The following is a 14904-nucleotide window of genomic DNA, read 5'->3' on the forward strand; positions in this document are numbered from 1 at the left end:
CACACTGAAAGGGCGTGGCCTGGGGAAGAAAAATGGGCAAATATATCACTCCCCTTAATAGTACTATAGTATTGCATAGGTGAATAAATGATTTTATAGGGTTTTAAATGATTTGGGGGCACAAGCATGACACCCCATGCTATCCCATTATAACTGTTAACAGGTCATTAGGTCTTTATTGTAATGCCCAAGGGCATACTTGTCTTTGTACTTCACTCTTTATTATTTATATTACATGAGTGAGGGGGGGAACCCTAACTCAATCTTTTCTCTCTTTTCTCTAGCTCTCTCAACATGGTATCAGAGCTCTAGGGCATGGATGCCTGGGGCCATTTTTTTTTCTTTTCTTTTTCTTTTCTTTTCTAACGCTAACCTTAACCTCCACCTCCATCTTCTCCATCCCTAACCCTAACCATAACCCCTCCATTCTTTGCTACAGTACCCGCTACAATACTGCTACAGTAAATCGCTACATTACATCGCTACCGTTCCTGCTACAGTACCCTATTTTCCAACTCTTCCTTGCCCTAATCTGATCCATCATAATCTCTTCTTCCTCTTTTGGGTCATAGCTATGCCCTAGATTTTCTTGTTCGGCTTGATCACTATCTTCATGGTGTTGTTCTGGATTTGTACTTACATAATTGCGATGTTTGTGGCTCGGAGTTGTCTCAACTTTGTCTTTATGTCGTGAGGCTGTCTCATGCCTCCCTTATGTATATGTTGTCCTCACGAAGCCGCGGTCTATTTGCTTGCTTATAGTCTTCATCCTTGTCTCTACTTGCTCGTTGTTGGTCCTCTTCAGTCTTCTTCCCGATCTCTTATGGAAGATACCCCTAGTATTGAGGACCCTACTATTCGTACTCCGGCTATGGCTACTAGTTCCCAACCGCGTCAAGCTGCGTCGTCTTTGTCTTCGGTGGATGCGTCATTCCCACCGATTACCACTTCCCGTCTTGATGGATCCAACTATTTGACTTGGAAGATTGCTGTGGAGACATATCCGAAGGCCCGAGGAAAGATTTCTATTATTCGTCGTGATCCCCCTCCTGAGGCTGACCTTACCTTTGATGATTGGGATGTAGATGATGCCCTTGTTCGTACACTTCTATGGCAGAGTATGACCCCTGCCATTGCTAGCACCATGATGGGTCTCCCTACTGCCAAAAAGGTATGGGAGCACACTGCGGCATTATATTCTGGTGAGGGGAATGTCGCCCGTCTCTGCGATACTTACTCGCGCTGGATGGGTCACACGCAGTGATTCTACAGTCCATGATTACTACAGACAGTTTGACTCCTATTGCCAGCAGCTGGATGCTCTTATGCCTCTCACCACTGATCTTACCACGGCAACCAGACAGCGGGATCAGCTCCGTGTTGTTCATTTCCTTGAGGGTCTTGGACCAGAATTCACTCATCTTCGACAGCACATCCTTGAGTCTGGTACTGTACCCACTCTTCAGGAGGTATTTTTACGAGCTCAGCAGTGTGCACTTGGCATTACTGTTCCAACTCCTGTGGATGTCTCGACTACTGCTGCTTATGGAGCCGCTGACCGCCCTTCCCGAGGAGGAGGCACTTTTGGTCGCGGTCGTGGTCGCGATACTAGCCGAGGCGAACGTGGCGACGGCCGAGAGGGTGGCCGTGGAGGTCGAGCTCGGCCCTAATGTACTCATTGTAGGCGTGAGGGTCACTATCACGAGACATGCTTTGATCTCCATCCTGAGCTGTGTCACACTCCAGATCCTCGTCAGGGCCGTACTGCACATCTTGCCCTTTCAGATTCGCCTGCTCCTATTAACAGCCCCTCACAGACACCACTGGCTACTCCGACCGATCAGATGGTCGTCTCTCGTGCCAACTATGATGAGCTACAACGTTTCAGATCTGCCAGCCGCCCTCCTACTGCTGGTCTTGTTCAGCCAGGTAGTTCTCCTGCTTCGTTCCTCTTTAGTTCTAGCTCCTGTATTATAGATTCGGGAGCATCTCATCACATGACAGGTACCCAGTCATCCTTACATGATTTTCATCATGTTGTTTCACGTTCTAATACTCTTGCTGATGGGAGTACCTCTCCTATCAGTGGTGTTGGCAGTTGTTCCCCTTCACCAAGCATTACATTATCATCTGTGCTCTGTGTCCCCAAGTCACCTTTCAGTTTACTTTCTGTTAGTCAATTAACAAAGCATCTTCATTGTTCTATCTCATTTTTTCCTTCATATTGTCTTTTTTCAGGATCTCTCGACTGGGAGGACGATTGGCTCGGGCCGTGAGGTGAATGGCCTTATCGTCTCGACTGCACTCCGTCCCATCCGATTCTACATGGCTCGGTCAATGCATACCAATGGCACTGCCGTCTAGGTCACCCATCTATGGAGCGTTTCCGCAGGATTCCCTTTGTTTCTTCTTCATCTGTTAGGTCTTTTCAGTGTGAGGCCTGTGAACTTGGGAAGCATCATCGTGTGCCATTTCCCTCTAGGACTGTTAGTCGGGCTTCACACCCTTTTGCTCTTGCTCATTCTAATGTATGGGGTCCTGCGAGGACTACCTCTTTATTTGGGTTTCACTATTTTGTGGTCTTTATTGATGACTATTCACGTATGACATGGACTTATTTAATAAAAGATCGTTCTGAAGTTTTTACTGTGTTTCGTGATTTCTATGCTAAAGTTAGTAATCAATTCTCATGTGTTATCCAATGTCTTCGCACTGACAATGCAAAGGAATATTTCTTTTACTCAAATGGTTTTCAGGAATTCCTCTCTTCGCGAGGCATTCTTCATCAGTCCTCATGTTCTCATACCTCTCAGCAGAATGGAGTGGCTGAGAGGAAGCTTCGCTCCTTGTTAGATGGGGCCCGGACACTACTCTTTCAGATGCGGGTCCGTAAGACCTATTGGACCAATGCTGTCCTCACAGCATGCTATCTGGCGAATAGGCTTCCCTCTTCGGTCCTTGGTGGCACCTCTCCGTTCTCAATTCTCCGTCCTACCTCTGACCCTTTCCCTCTTACACCTCGAGTTTTTTGCTGTCTCTGTTTTGTCCACGTTCTTGGGTCAGGATTAGATAAGTTGGATCCTCGAGCCAAACGGTGTATCTTTCTAGGGTTACTCTCGGACCCAAAAGGGTTATCGTTGCTACAGCCCTCGCCTGCGACGACCCTTTGTCTCGCGGAAGTTACATTCTTTGAGACTTAGTCATTTTTTAGTCCGTCCATCTCGTTGGATCCCTCCCCCTCTACACTTCAGGAGGATTCCTCGGATACTCCTGTTCTTCCTCTTCCGGTTCTTCCTGATCCCATCCCTGTTTCTACACCTCCGGTGTCCAGTTCCTCCCCTACAGTTGATTCTACTGTTATGCCAACGTCAGCGCCTTGTGCAGCCCCTCTACCTCCACCATTGAAGCAGTATCAGTGTCGGGCCAAATCTGCTGCTCATTCACCCCCGCCCGAGCCATCATCATCTCAGCCGGAGATCCCCACTTCTGAGGTACATTCTGACTCTCTCATTGCCTCTCGCACTCGGTCTCGCAGTACTGCTCATCCCATTTCCTCTTTGTGTCTTATGACTTTCTCACCCCTGTATTTCACAGTTTTGTTTCGTCTTTGTCCTCTATTTCTCTACCTAAGACTCTACAGGAGGCACTTGATCATCAAGGCTGGTGGGCGGCTATGGATCTTGAGATGCAGGCCCTTCAGGCTAATCAGACATGGGATTTGGTCCCTATACCATATGGTGCTCGCCCCGTTGGTTGTCGTTGGGTTTATGCAGTCAAGCACCTTCCTGATGGCACAGTTGAGCGCCTTAAGGCTCGACTTGTTGCCAAAGGGTACACGCAAACAAATGGGATTGATTATGGCGAGACTTTTTCACCAGTTGCGAAAATTCCTTCTGTCCGTGTCCTGCTATCCATTGCTGTGAATCATGGCTGGCATCTTCATCAGTTGGATGTAAAGAATGCCTTTCTTCATGGTGATTTAGAGGAAGAGGTCTATATAGAGCAACCTCCTGGATATGTTGCTTAGGGGGAGAGATCTTCTCTTGTTTGCCGTTAGAGGAAATCCATTTATGGTCTCAAACAATCTCCGAGAGCCTGGTTTGGGAAGTTCAGTGCTACACTTATTCGCTTTGGCATGAAGCAGTGCGCAATTGATCACTCCGTCTTCAGTTTTCAGTCTCAGGCTGGTTGTGTTCTGATGATAGTATATGTCGATGATATCATTATCACTGGTAGCGATACAGGTGGCATTCAGAGGCTCAAATCCTTCCTTCAGACAGAGTTCTGTACTAAGGATGTGGGTCGTCTTCGGTATTTCCTGGGCATTGAGGTTGCCTATTCGACTAGGGGTATCTACCTCTCACGGAGGAAGTATGTTCTGGATCTTCTTGATGAGACAGGTTGTTTGGGAGTCAAGCCTGCCTCAACTCCTATGGACCAGAATATGAAATTACTCCCTGAGGAGGGAGTCATGTTAGAAGATCCAGGGCGATACAGACGCTTAGTTGGTAAGCTCATTTATCTTACCGTTACACGTCCAGATATTACCTTTGCAGTTAGCGCTGTTAGCCAGCATATGAGCTCACCTCGCACTTCACACTGGGTTGTTGTACTTCAGATATTGAGATATCTGAAGAGTTCGCCAGGTAAAGGGTTGTTATTTCAGAGGCATAGGCACCAGAGAATTGAAGGATACACTGATGCAGACTGGGCAGGATCTCCGGCTGATAGGCGGTCTACTACAGGATATTGCACCTTTATTGGAGGTAATCTTGTTTCATGGAGAAGTAAGAAACAAGATGTCGTGTCTAAATCCAGTGCCGAGACAGAATATAGAGCTATGTCTCATACGAGTGGCGAACTCATGTAGCTATGTTCCTCACTTTCAGAGATTGGATTTCCTCCTTCTTCTTCTTCTCCAGCTCAGTTATATTGTGACAACAAATCCGCCATTTACATTGCCACGAATCCAGTCTTCCATGAGAGGACCAAACATATTGAAGTGGATTGTCATTTCATTAGAGATTTGATTCAGTGAGGCTACATATCTCCTGTGTTTACCAGATCTACAGATCAATTAGCAGACATGTCCACGATGCCTCTAAGTAGAGCTAAGTTAGTTGATAATTGTAACAAGCTAGGAATGTTAGATATCTACATTCCAGCTTGAGGGGGAGTGTTAACAGGTCTTTAGCTCTTTATTGTAATGCCCAAGGGCATACTTGTCTTTGTACTTCACTCTTTATTATTTATATTACATGAGTGAGGGGAGAACCCTAACTCAATCTTTTCTCTCACCCTTTACTTTCTCTCTTTTCTCTACCTCTCTCAACAATAACATATGTAGAAATTTCACTACAAGTATGGATTTCTATAAACACCAAACTTGGACAATCCATCCACCAAGTCTTTAGCACTCTAGGAGCATAATAAAAGGAAAAATTGAACTCCTACATCCTTTAAGGATTACAACAATCAACTTTTCAACCAGAGTGGACGTGTCCCACTCCCCGATCAGCCATGCATTCAGATCACTATAGAAAATATGCATGTGCATGTGAAGGGCTCGAATTTCTTCCTCATTAGAGGCTGCATGATAGGTCAGAAAATAAAATGACAGCACAATAAAGCCATTAAACTCCCCAAACAACAACCACCATCCATATTCCCCGGATACCAGCCGGACCAAGGTTATCCACAGAGACCCAGGTGAATTACTCCAGAGACCCAGGTTGAATTAATCCCTTTGATAGATGTATGCAAGTGTAAGTTCAGACACAACAGCATTGTTTGGGAGCTTGAGGCTAGAACAATGAATTTACATACAATATTGAAAATGAAGTTTTGGACTCCTTCCCGCCGATCATGAACAAAGAAGTTGAATAATCTAGCCAAACCAAAGCACCTTGGCAGAGTAATACCCTCCCACCAAAGAGTCCCCATAATTCCCAACTTAGGCTCCAAGACCACCATTTTACAAAGGTGAACTTGAGTACCTGTCCCAAATAGCCAAGAGGCCACCCTGCAACTAGCTAATAACGATAGTGTTCCTCAATCTTTGAACTAACAAGCCACATTCATAGAGAGCTTATCTAGCTCAGTGACACAAAAATGGAAACGCAAAAAGCACCAGGCCATCCACATATTGAAAAAACATCCTACTTGTGACTTGCCCACTCGGTTTTGTTTTCTGAAATGGAACTAATAAATCCCTCTTCCACTTCTCTCTGAAGACAATCCCTTTGGTCACAGGATGTTCAAAGGTTTTGTGTGTTATAAAAGTAAAAAAGAAGTGGAAAAGAGGATCTCTTTGGTCGCAAGCTAATGAAAGGTTTTATGTGTTAGGAGCTGCATCAAATCAGTTGGCTACTCTCAGACCTGATTCAAATTACTACCTGTAAGATCTGATTTTCTATTTGCTCTCCTTTATTTATAAATGCAATCCATAGGAAGATTAAAACAGACCATCATCATTCACAACCTCCAACCCCCCTCTAACCCTTCCATCTTCAGATCCTCAAAAGTAATAAAATTTACATCTCTCATTGAAGAGCCCGTTCCTTGGGAAATGTCGGGTCCTTTTATGTACACATAATAGTGTTCCAAAACTCGGACTCAGATGAGAACTCGACCATGGTAAAAGAGTTTACACATGCGAGTCAACGACTGACGACGTCAATTATACATTAACTTGGGCAAGTCTAAGGACTTCCGATTGACTTGGTAGGGAAATCGGACTTGGATGACAACTAGGCCAAGGTAAGAAAGAGTCAACTCAGGCGACTCGACATTTGAATCGGGGAGTTTTTAAACAGTGACATATACAGATATTCACAAAAACCAACCAGGCTCGAAGGCAGTCTTTTTCTTTGTTCAATAAAAAAGGTAAAAGAAAAGAGGAAAAAAAGTAGCATGAAAAAGCAATGACACATACAGATATTCACAAAACCAACCAGGCTCACAGGCAGTCATTTTCTTTGTTCAATAAAAAAAGGGGGGGGGGAAAAGAGGTGAAACATATAGTTATTGGACATACTGATTAAATGGATCAAATAATAGAAAAAAGTAGCATGGAATATGAATGTAGCAATGCCAACAACGCTCCTATAAACCAAAAATGCAGGCAGAGATTCGTCAAGCAAGACATGACTATAAAAAGAAATACCAAAGTACCAAAACTGATTAAAAACGCACCATATCTCTCCTGAAACTCAGGTGTGCTCTGTAAGAACTCCAGCCCCGGATGAGATGCCAAAAGTTCTCGAAGAACGGGTTTAAAGTCTTCCTGTATCCAAGTTGAATAGAATTGAATATGAGAAGAGATACGGAACAAGCAACATGTCTAGAATCTACACTTTCTATCTTGGCATCTCCTTGTCTTACACTAGCTTAACCACCAAGCCAGAGCCAGGTGGATCATATGCAAAAAGAATGGAATACAAGCATCAAGAGTTCTGTAGAAGTAGAGCACAGACCTGGGTAAGGTACCTGCGATCGGGTTGCTTTAATATTGAAAATATTTGGGTAGCTATGTCCATTGTCAACATGTTGTTATTTACCCAATAATTCACAAAGGCATCCCTACAACAACATTTGAGAAATCAAACTACTGATAATCATCATTAAGAGAAATTCAAAGAAGACAAATGTCAAATTTCTTCAAAGAAAGAAGAGTTACAAACAATTTTTTGGTGTCTCATGCACCTTTTCATATTTCATCAATGGAAAACAATGTCTACTGCCCCTAATGTCTCCAATAAGACAGACAGAATGCATATTGGAATTAAAGGAATTTCAATAGCTAAGGAGTCAAATAGCTCTTCCCATAAGATACTAACATGCAACTTTTAAGAAAAACAAAATAATATCAAGACTCAAGAACTCGTCCCCTGATTGATTATATTATAAAATAGCATCAACGTAACGATTGGTGAAAAGATTTGAAGGACATAAGCAAATTAGGAAATATAATAGGTATCAGCCTCCGAATGAGATCAGACCAGAACATCATTAAAATTTTAAGAAACACAGAAAAGAGTTAAATGGTTAAACACACGATAAACTTTCAGACATTTAGTTTGGTCAGCCTTTATTTCAGTCGTACTGGCAAAAAGTTGACTATACAAGATGCTGCATCTAACCCTGAAGTAATATGATGCACCACAAGTCCAAATAGTCAGAATAACTGAATAAATCAACACATGCTCAAGATATAAATTCAGCGATATGTAGGTTTTCCCGATAGGAACTCAACAGCGAGTTCAGATCATCAAACAGCTCTTGGCTTCCACATCAATCTTTAGTAGCTCTTCTTTGCTCGCCCATGTAACTTAAGTTGTCGGTATCCATTGAACCAAATACTGAGGTGTAGAACCTTGAAACAACTACAATTCATTGAATAAGTATACAGTCAGACCCTTCAACTGTTATCTTAGTCATGAATTCAGCCCACTCCTCTTCAATTCCTTTTTCTTTTTCTTTTTTTGAAAATGTCCTCTTCAATTCCGTCACCATCATCATTAAGTTGATACAAGTCCGAATCACTAAAGGTAGACAAGGTGTCAATGTTATCTGGTATTTCATTCACTTTTTTTTTTAATGGCGTTATTTCTTCATGTAAATTTTCTAGAAGATTAATTAGCCGACCCCAACTAGTTTGAGACAAAGGCTTAGTTGAGTTGAGTTGGCGTTATTTGGTATTTCAATTTCATATTGTCATTAATTATCTTATTTCATGTGTTAATATTCATGTGCTTGACTTATTGTGTGAACCCATCATGAATAGCTCTTGCGCAATTGCACCATCACTAAGTCTCTTTTCTTGAAACACAACTCTTCAATGAAGATTGGAATGTAAACTCTTTACTAAGTCTCCTTTCTTTAATCTGTCACACTTCTCTCCTTTCATTAGAACCATACAAACGCGTCTGATTTCCATGGTTCCATCTGCAACTAAATAGCAACCCCTGGAATTCAATCGGCTATGCAATACTAGATTCTTCCATATCCTTTGGGGCATACGCCACAACACCCAAAGTACGAACCACTCCATCGAACATCTTGATCTTCAACATCCCAATTCTTGTAATGTCACGAGTAGACCCGTCACCCAAGGACACTACACCTGTCCTTATCTTCTAGAACATATCAAAATATTCTCTCCTGGAGCATACGTGCATACGTGAACAGAGCATCATAAATCTAGAATTCACTCATCATGAAAAAGTGTGATTACCTGTAGAGACTGTGAGAACATCTTCAACCGTTTCGCTCTACTCATTCGTTATTGCCACCACCTTATTCGTAGCAGTAATGTCTGATGTGTCAACTCGCTTCGGACAGTCCCACTTAATGTGGTTGTATTCCTTGCAATGATAACATTGCACGTCATTTCTGCTAACCCTGGATCTTGACATGCCTTTTCTTGATCCCCTATCAGACGACATTCCTCTTTGCTTCCTACCGTGAACAACTAGCCCATGCTCCTGAATTTCATCAAGAACGGGTTTCTTCCGCATCTCATTCGATAAGAGCGACATCATGCCTTCCTCTAACTTCATTGTTCCTTACCATACAATAAAGTTGTCACCAGATTGTTACATGAATCCGAAAGCGAAGTAAAAAGCAAAAAGGCCTTGTCTTCTTCCTTCAACTTTTCATCAAACTTATGGCACAAGCCCGAAAATAACGTGTTCCGAAGATTCTTGTCTTCCTGCATCTTTAGCCCTCCCCTATCAGACGACATTCCTCTTTGAGTCCCACCATGAACAATTAGCCCATGCGCTTTACTTTCATCAAGAATGGGTTTCTTCCCGAATCTCAATCAATAAGGGTGGCATCATGCCTTCCTCTAACTTCATTCTATCCTTACCATACAATAAATTCGTCACCAGATTGTTATATGAATCCGAAAGCGAAGTAAAAAGCAAAAAGGCTTTGTCTTCTTCCTTCAAAATTTAATCAACCTTGTGGAGCTGATCCAAAAGCCCGTTGAACACAGTAATGTGTTCTAGAAGATTCATGTATTATGGCATCTTCAGCCCGTACAATTGCCGTTTTAGATAGAATCGGTTGGCCGAGCTTTTTAACATATAAAGCTTTTCCAACTTCTCTCATAATTTAGGAGCTTCTTCTTCCATAACGTTATCTGTCAGACATAGCCAAATTGTGCCGCCGCTTCAACTCAATGTCTTCTCACTCGGCATCCGTCCTCTTTTCCGGCTTCCCATACTTTCCTTTCAACGCCTAAGCTAGGCCATGTTAAACAAGGATGTCCTTCACCCTCATCTATCATAGAGTGAAACTACCCTTTCCGTCAAACCTGCCTATGTTGAATTGGGTAGAACTCAACTTTATCGTTATCTAAGATCACAACGTACTTGTCCTTGTAGGGACGAGAATCTTTCAAATAATCTTTCTACCTTCCGGCAATCATTGTAGCTACGATCCAATCACAACACCCATGATCGCTCCACCAGGCCTCAACGATCGCTCCAACCTCGATTTTGATACCATTTGTTGAGAAAATCCATCGGCAAATCCGATCCGATTGCACAAATAAACGGAAATTAAAAAATAAACACGAGCCACATGATGAACAACGAGATTTTACGTAGTTTGGCCAAGATGCCTACATCCAACAACGAGAACAAGATCTTCCTCTATGAGAAAACAAAATACATGGATTAGGATGGATCAACACAAAACCCGCGACCTTTCTTTGTACTCTCAACCAAGATGGTACACAAGAGCAACCTGAGAAACAACCCGAGAGAAAATACAAGAAAAGACTCTCTCTCTCTCTCTCTCTCTCTCTCTCTCTCTCTCTCTCTCTCTCTCTCTCTCTCTCTCTCTCTCTCATGCCCTTTCTCTAGCCGCCTCACCTTTCTCGTTGAAGAGAAGTGGGTTTTAAACCTAGATTTTTTCTAAAACCTAAAAGAGGCATTTCTATTGTTGTTTCCCACTAAACTGTGGGAAACAAGACACTTAACAATAACAATATAAAGAAAATATCTTCTACTTTCCCAAATTTAGGTTAGAAGGGGCAAAGCATGTCAAAACAGGATACCTCCAAACAATTGCATAACTAACCACACTGAACTTCCTAATACAAAAGAGTGGAGTTGAACTCTGCTACGATCCTGCACTACCGCATTGAATTGGGCACAGGCAATTGCTTAGTTGTAAAATTGGGCAGGAAAAAGTAATGTCAAGTGTAAGTGTATAACAACCGTCATAGCATTGCCTCATTTGCCTGCTTAAAAAGCCTAAACACAAAGATTGAACCAATAATCAAATTCTTGAGAATTTAATCATAGCATTGCCTCATTTTTAACGTAACTTTAAAAACTTAATTTCCAATAGTAACAACATAACATGAATACCTTGTCACTATTCCAACGCAGTCAACATCAATCCTTCTGAAAAGGGTGCTGGAGAAAAATGATGGAAGCTTACAAATTTCTTTTGTAAGAGTTTTGAATTCTGATAAAGAAGAGAAACTTATCAGCTCAAGCTACAACCACTTAACAAATAAAAACTAAAAGTAGTAAATCAGGACAGACACATTTCAGTTGTGCTTCTCACCTTGAACCTGCAATCCATCCAAGTGACCAAAGAAAAGCTTATCAATTTTAGACAAATATTGCTCTTTCAGATCACTTGGAGGTGGCCGACCATCCTGGAAATAGAACTGCAAGCATTTCAAGCACTCCATCAAAACCTATATCTAAATCCAATTCATGAATGAAACTAACTATGAACTTAGAGAAAAGCATAATAAAGCAAACCAGTAATCTTGAGTAATAAAAAGTAGAGACGGTGTTATAGAAGAAAGGTTAATACAATCAGAATATAATTAATACCTGAGGTATGACTTCTCTCACCGGCTCACTCACTAATTTTAGTGAAGAACTTAAATGTGAAGGCCCAGCACCATGGCGTTTCAATATACGTGGAGAACCAGAAGCACTTCTAGGAGACAGCGGAGGTGCACTCCCAGCAGGAAACATGGAAGGCAAAGAATTGCTAGCATTTGTGCTGCTACAATTCCCAGGAACATTCAAGGGTACACCTGCCTTTGCATCTTCAATCAAGGTTTTCACCTGCATGCAAATAGCAACATTGAGGAACACTTTTAAGATGATATATATATGTATGAGAAAAGTGTTCCTGCGCAGCTGCTCAGATAGCTGCGACATTGAGGAACACTTATCTGAGCAGCTGCTTCAAAAACTCATGTGGCCCCACATTTTTGGGGTGATCCAAAGCATTCATTTGGAAGGCCCTTCTACGGATAGGGTGTGTACCAAAAATGAGCCCTTTAAGATCATCCTAACCCTGCCATTTGTGGAGGGAAAAAATGGTCAGAAACAGTGTCTGTCCATTTTCCCCTACACCTTTTATTGGGTTAGGATGATCCTATAGGGCTGATTTTTGGTACACACCCTATCCATGGAAGGGCCTTTCAAATGAATGCTTTGGATCACCCCAAAAATGTGGGCCACATGAGTTTTTGAAGCAGTTGCTCGCTATCTGAGCAGCTGAGCAGGGACACTATTCTCATATATATATATATATATATATATATATATATATATATATATATATATATATATGAGAAAAGTGTAGCTACACCGCCGGCCAGGGGCAGATCTACATTTAGCATAAGGGGGGCAGGACTGCCCCCCTTAAGTTTGGGAAAAATTCGTAGTAGGCCCACCCACTTAAACATGTTAAATAATTTTAGACGTAAGAGGGTTGTCCCAAGTAATACAAGGCGGGCAGTAAATTTAATATAGAAAGGTTTTTTGCCTCAAAAGTCAAAACCCTAAAGCCTAAAGGGACTCAAAGCGCTGGGTATCTCGAGTCTCTCAACAAAAAAGGGAAAACGCTGGGTTTTTTTTTTAGGAGAAGAAGACGTTGTGAAGCTCGTTGCTCGCCCTTAGTGGCCGACCAAGACTCAAAGTAGCTCTGATTTCAAGTTCTGAGGTACTTGCTTTGGTTTTTTTTTCTTTTTTTTGGTATATTTCTATGATTCCAGTTTCTCTCTCTATGTGGAATCTATTTCTAGGGTTTTTTTGCAACCCTAATCTGCTAATCAGTGGCAGAGCCCCAATTTTGTATTACTTCTTTGATTTTGTAACCCTAATCAGTAATCAATGGGTGGGGTTTGGGTCAGCAGATTTTGCAACCCAATATTTTACTTCTTTGATTTTGCAACCCTCAACTGCTGATTATTTTTGTATTACTTTTTTTTAATGCTTCAGTTTTGATTTTTTTGTGGGTCGGTCTTTTCTTTCCAATTATTTTGTCTCTATCATATAACTGTTTTTTTCCTCTGTGAGTGGATGAAATGAGCTTCCTAGTCTACCTTATAAAGTTATAAGTTATACCTGTAACTCACTTCTGAAACTAAGTAGAAGGAAATCATAAAAAGAAATCCCTATTGAGTTATGGCTATTAATTTTTGATCATTTTGGCCAAAATAAAATTTCCTATTTCAGAATCTATGATTGGTTGGCTGGATAGCAATTAAGTTTTGTATTGAAGGTAGCATGAATTAGCTGGTCCACTGAAATTTGTCTCAACCAAAACTATAACTGCACACTGTAAATTGGCTCCAAAACATCAATAGAACAACATTAAGATCCTGTTCATTTTGGATTTTCAGTTCAAGTGAACACAGTACCCATGAACAAGTTCAAGTAAACTGGCTCCAAGACCACCCTGCTACTTGGTTGAATATGATCCATGATTATATGACACATATTCTCCATCAAGTGAACATAGTACCCATAATAGAACAACAATTAATATGGAGCAAATGTTGTGAACCCCTTGACGTCGGTGCAAATAACATTGGAGTATAATGAAATCTACTTAACGGCTTCACCACGTGTCCTTATTTTTTTTCCAGTCCATCTGAATTTTTTTGAACTAGTGACTTTTTATTGCTAAGACCATGACCAAGGCAATAAGTAGATTTTATTGCTTCTGATCGGATCCACCAATGTCTTAGTCGCGATCCATTCAAATCCCTTCTCGGTGGGTTTGGATTCGGAGTGTTCATCAGATCCTACTTCCCTTATCTAGGTCACGGTCCATTTCAAATCAGACCATCCACCGCCCCTAATCAATGTCAATCTTGGATTTTTAAATCAACTAAAATCTGGATTTTTTTTGGGAATCTCTCTGTGGAATCTATTTCTAGGTTTTTTTTTGCTTAAAATCCATATTTGTGAATTCTTTTCTTAATTAACTTCTATTTTGAACAGTTATGGAAAAGTACTTTAAAAGACAATCAACTATGGATGCAGTAGAACGAATGCCCTCTACTGAAAAGAAAGAAAACCTTACCAAAGAAAGAGGTAGTATGAAAGAAAGTTCTTCGGACCTTGATTTGACAAATCTTCCTGTGGACCCTGGCTTACGGAAGCCAATCATGGACTATCACCCTAATATAAGGGATGAAGTTCGACGAGCATATTTTCAAAGGGGACCCTGTCAACCTCATTTGGATGATTTTCCGCAAACATCATTTGGGAAATATTCAAGATAGTTTGTTTATACTTGGTTTACAGAGTATTCCACATGGTTAGAATATAGCGTCCCAAAGATGCAGCATTTTGTTTATATTGTTATCTTTTCAAACCAGACAGTAAACAACATGCCGGTAGTTGTGATGTTGTTGTTGAAGGATTTACCAATTGGAAGAAAAAGGAAAATTTAAAGAACACATTGGAGGTCCTAACAGTGCTCATAATCAAGCTTGGAGAAATTGTCAATGTTTAATGAATCAACGACAACAAATCCAAACAATCTTGCAGAAGCAGACAAATCAAGGTCGAATTGACTACGGAGTCCGTTTGAATTGTTCTATTGATTGTGTTAGATTTCTTCTTC

The 14904-nt window shown here is 41.3% G+C and overlaps 1 protein-coding gene across 1 annotated transcript in view; it reads right to left on the reverse strand.

Moving 5' to 3' along the window:
* Positions 1-14904, reverse strand: part of LOC143860205 (serine/threonine protein phosphatase 2A regulatory subunit B''beta-like) — a 33380-nt gene that overhangs the window by 6752 nt on the left and 11724 nt on the right. The window contains exons 2-6 of the mRNA XM_077370769.1: positions 11865-12104; positions 11587-11692; positions 11385-11484; positions 7476-7581; positions 7195-7285 (exon numbers count right to left, since the gene is read on the reverse strand). Coding sequence (XP_077226884.1) covers positions 7195-7285; positions 7476-7581; positions 11385-11484; positions 11587-11692; positions 11865-12104 — 643 coding nt within the window. The remainder of the gene's footprint in view (positions 1-7194; positions 7286-7475; positions 7582-11384; positions 11485-11586; positions 11693-11864; positions 12105-14904) is intronic.

This window comes from Tasmannia lanceolata, unplaced genomic scaffold, assembly GCF_043159265.1.
Source record: "Tasmannia lanceolata isolate RefF3 unplaced genomic scaffold, GAP_Taslan_0.1 ptg000037l, whole genome shotgun sequence".
Lineage (NCBI taxonomy): Eukaryota > Viridiplantae > Streptophyta > Magnoliopsida > Canellales > Winteraceae > Tasmannia > Tasmannia lanceolata.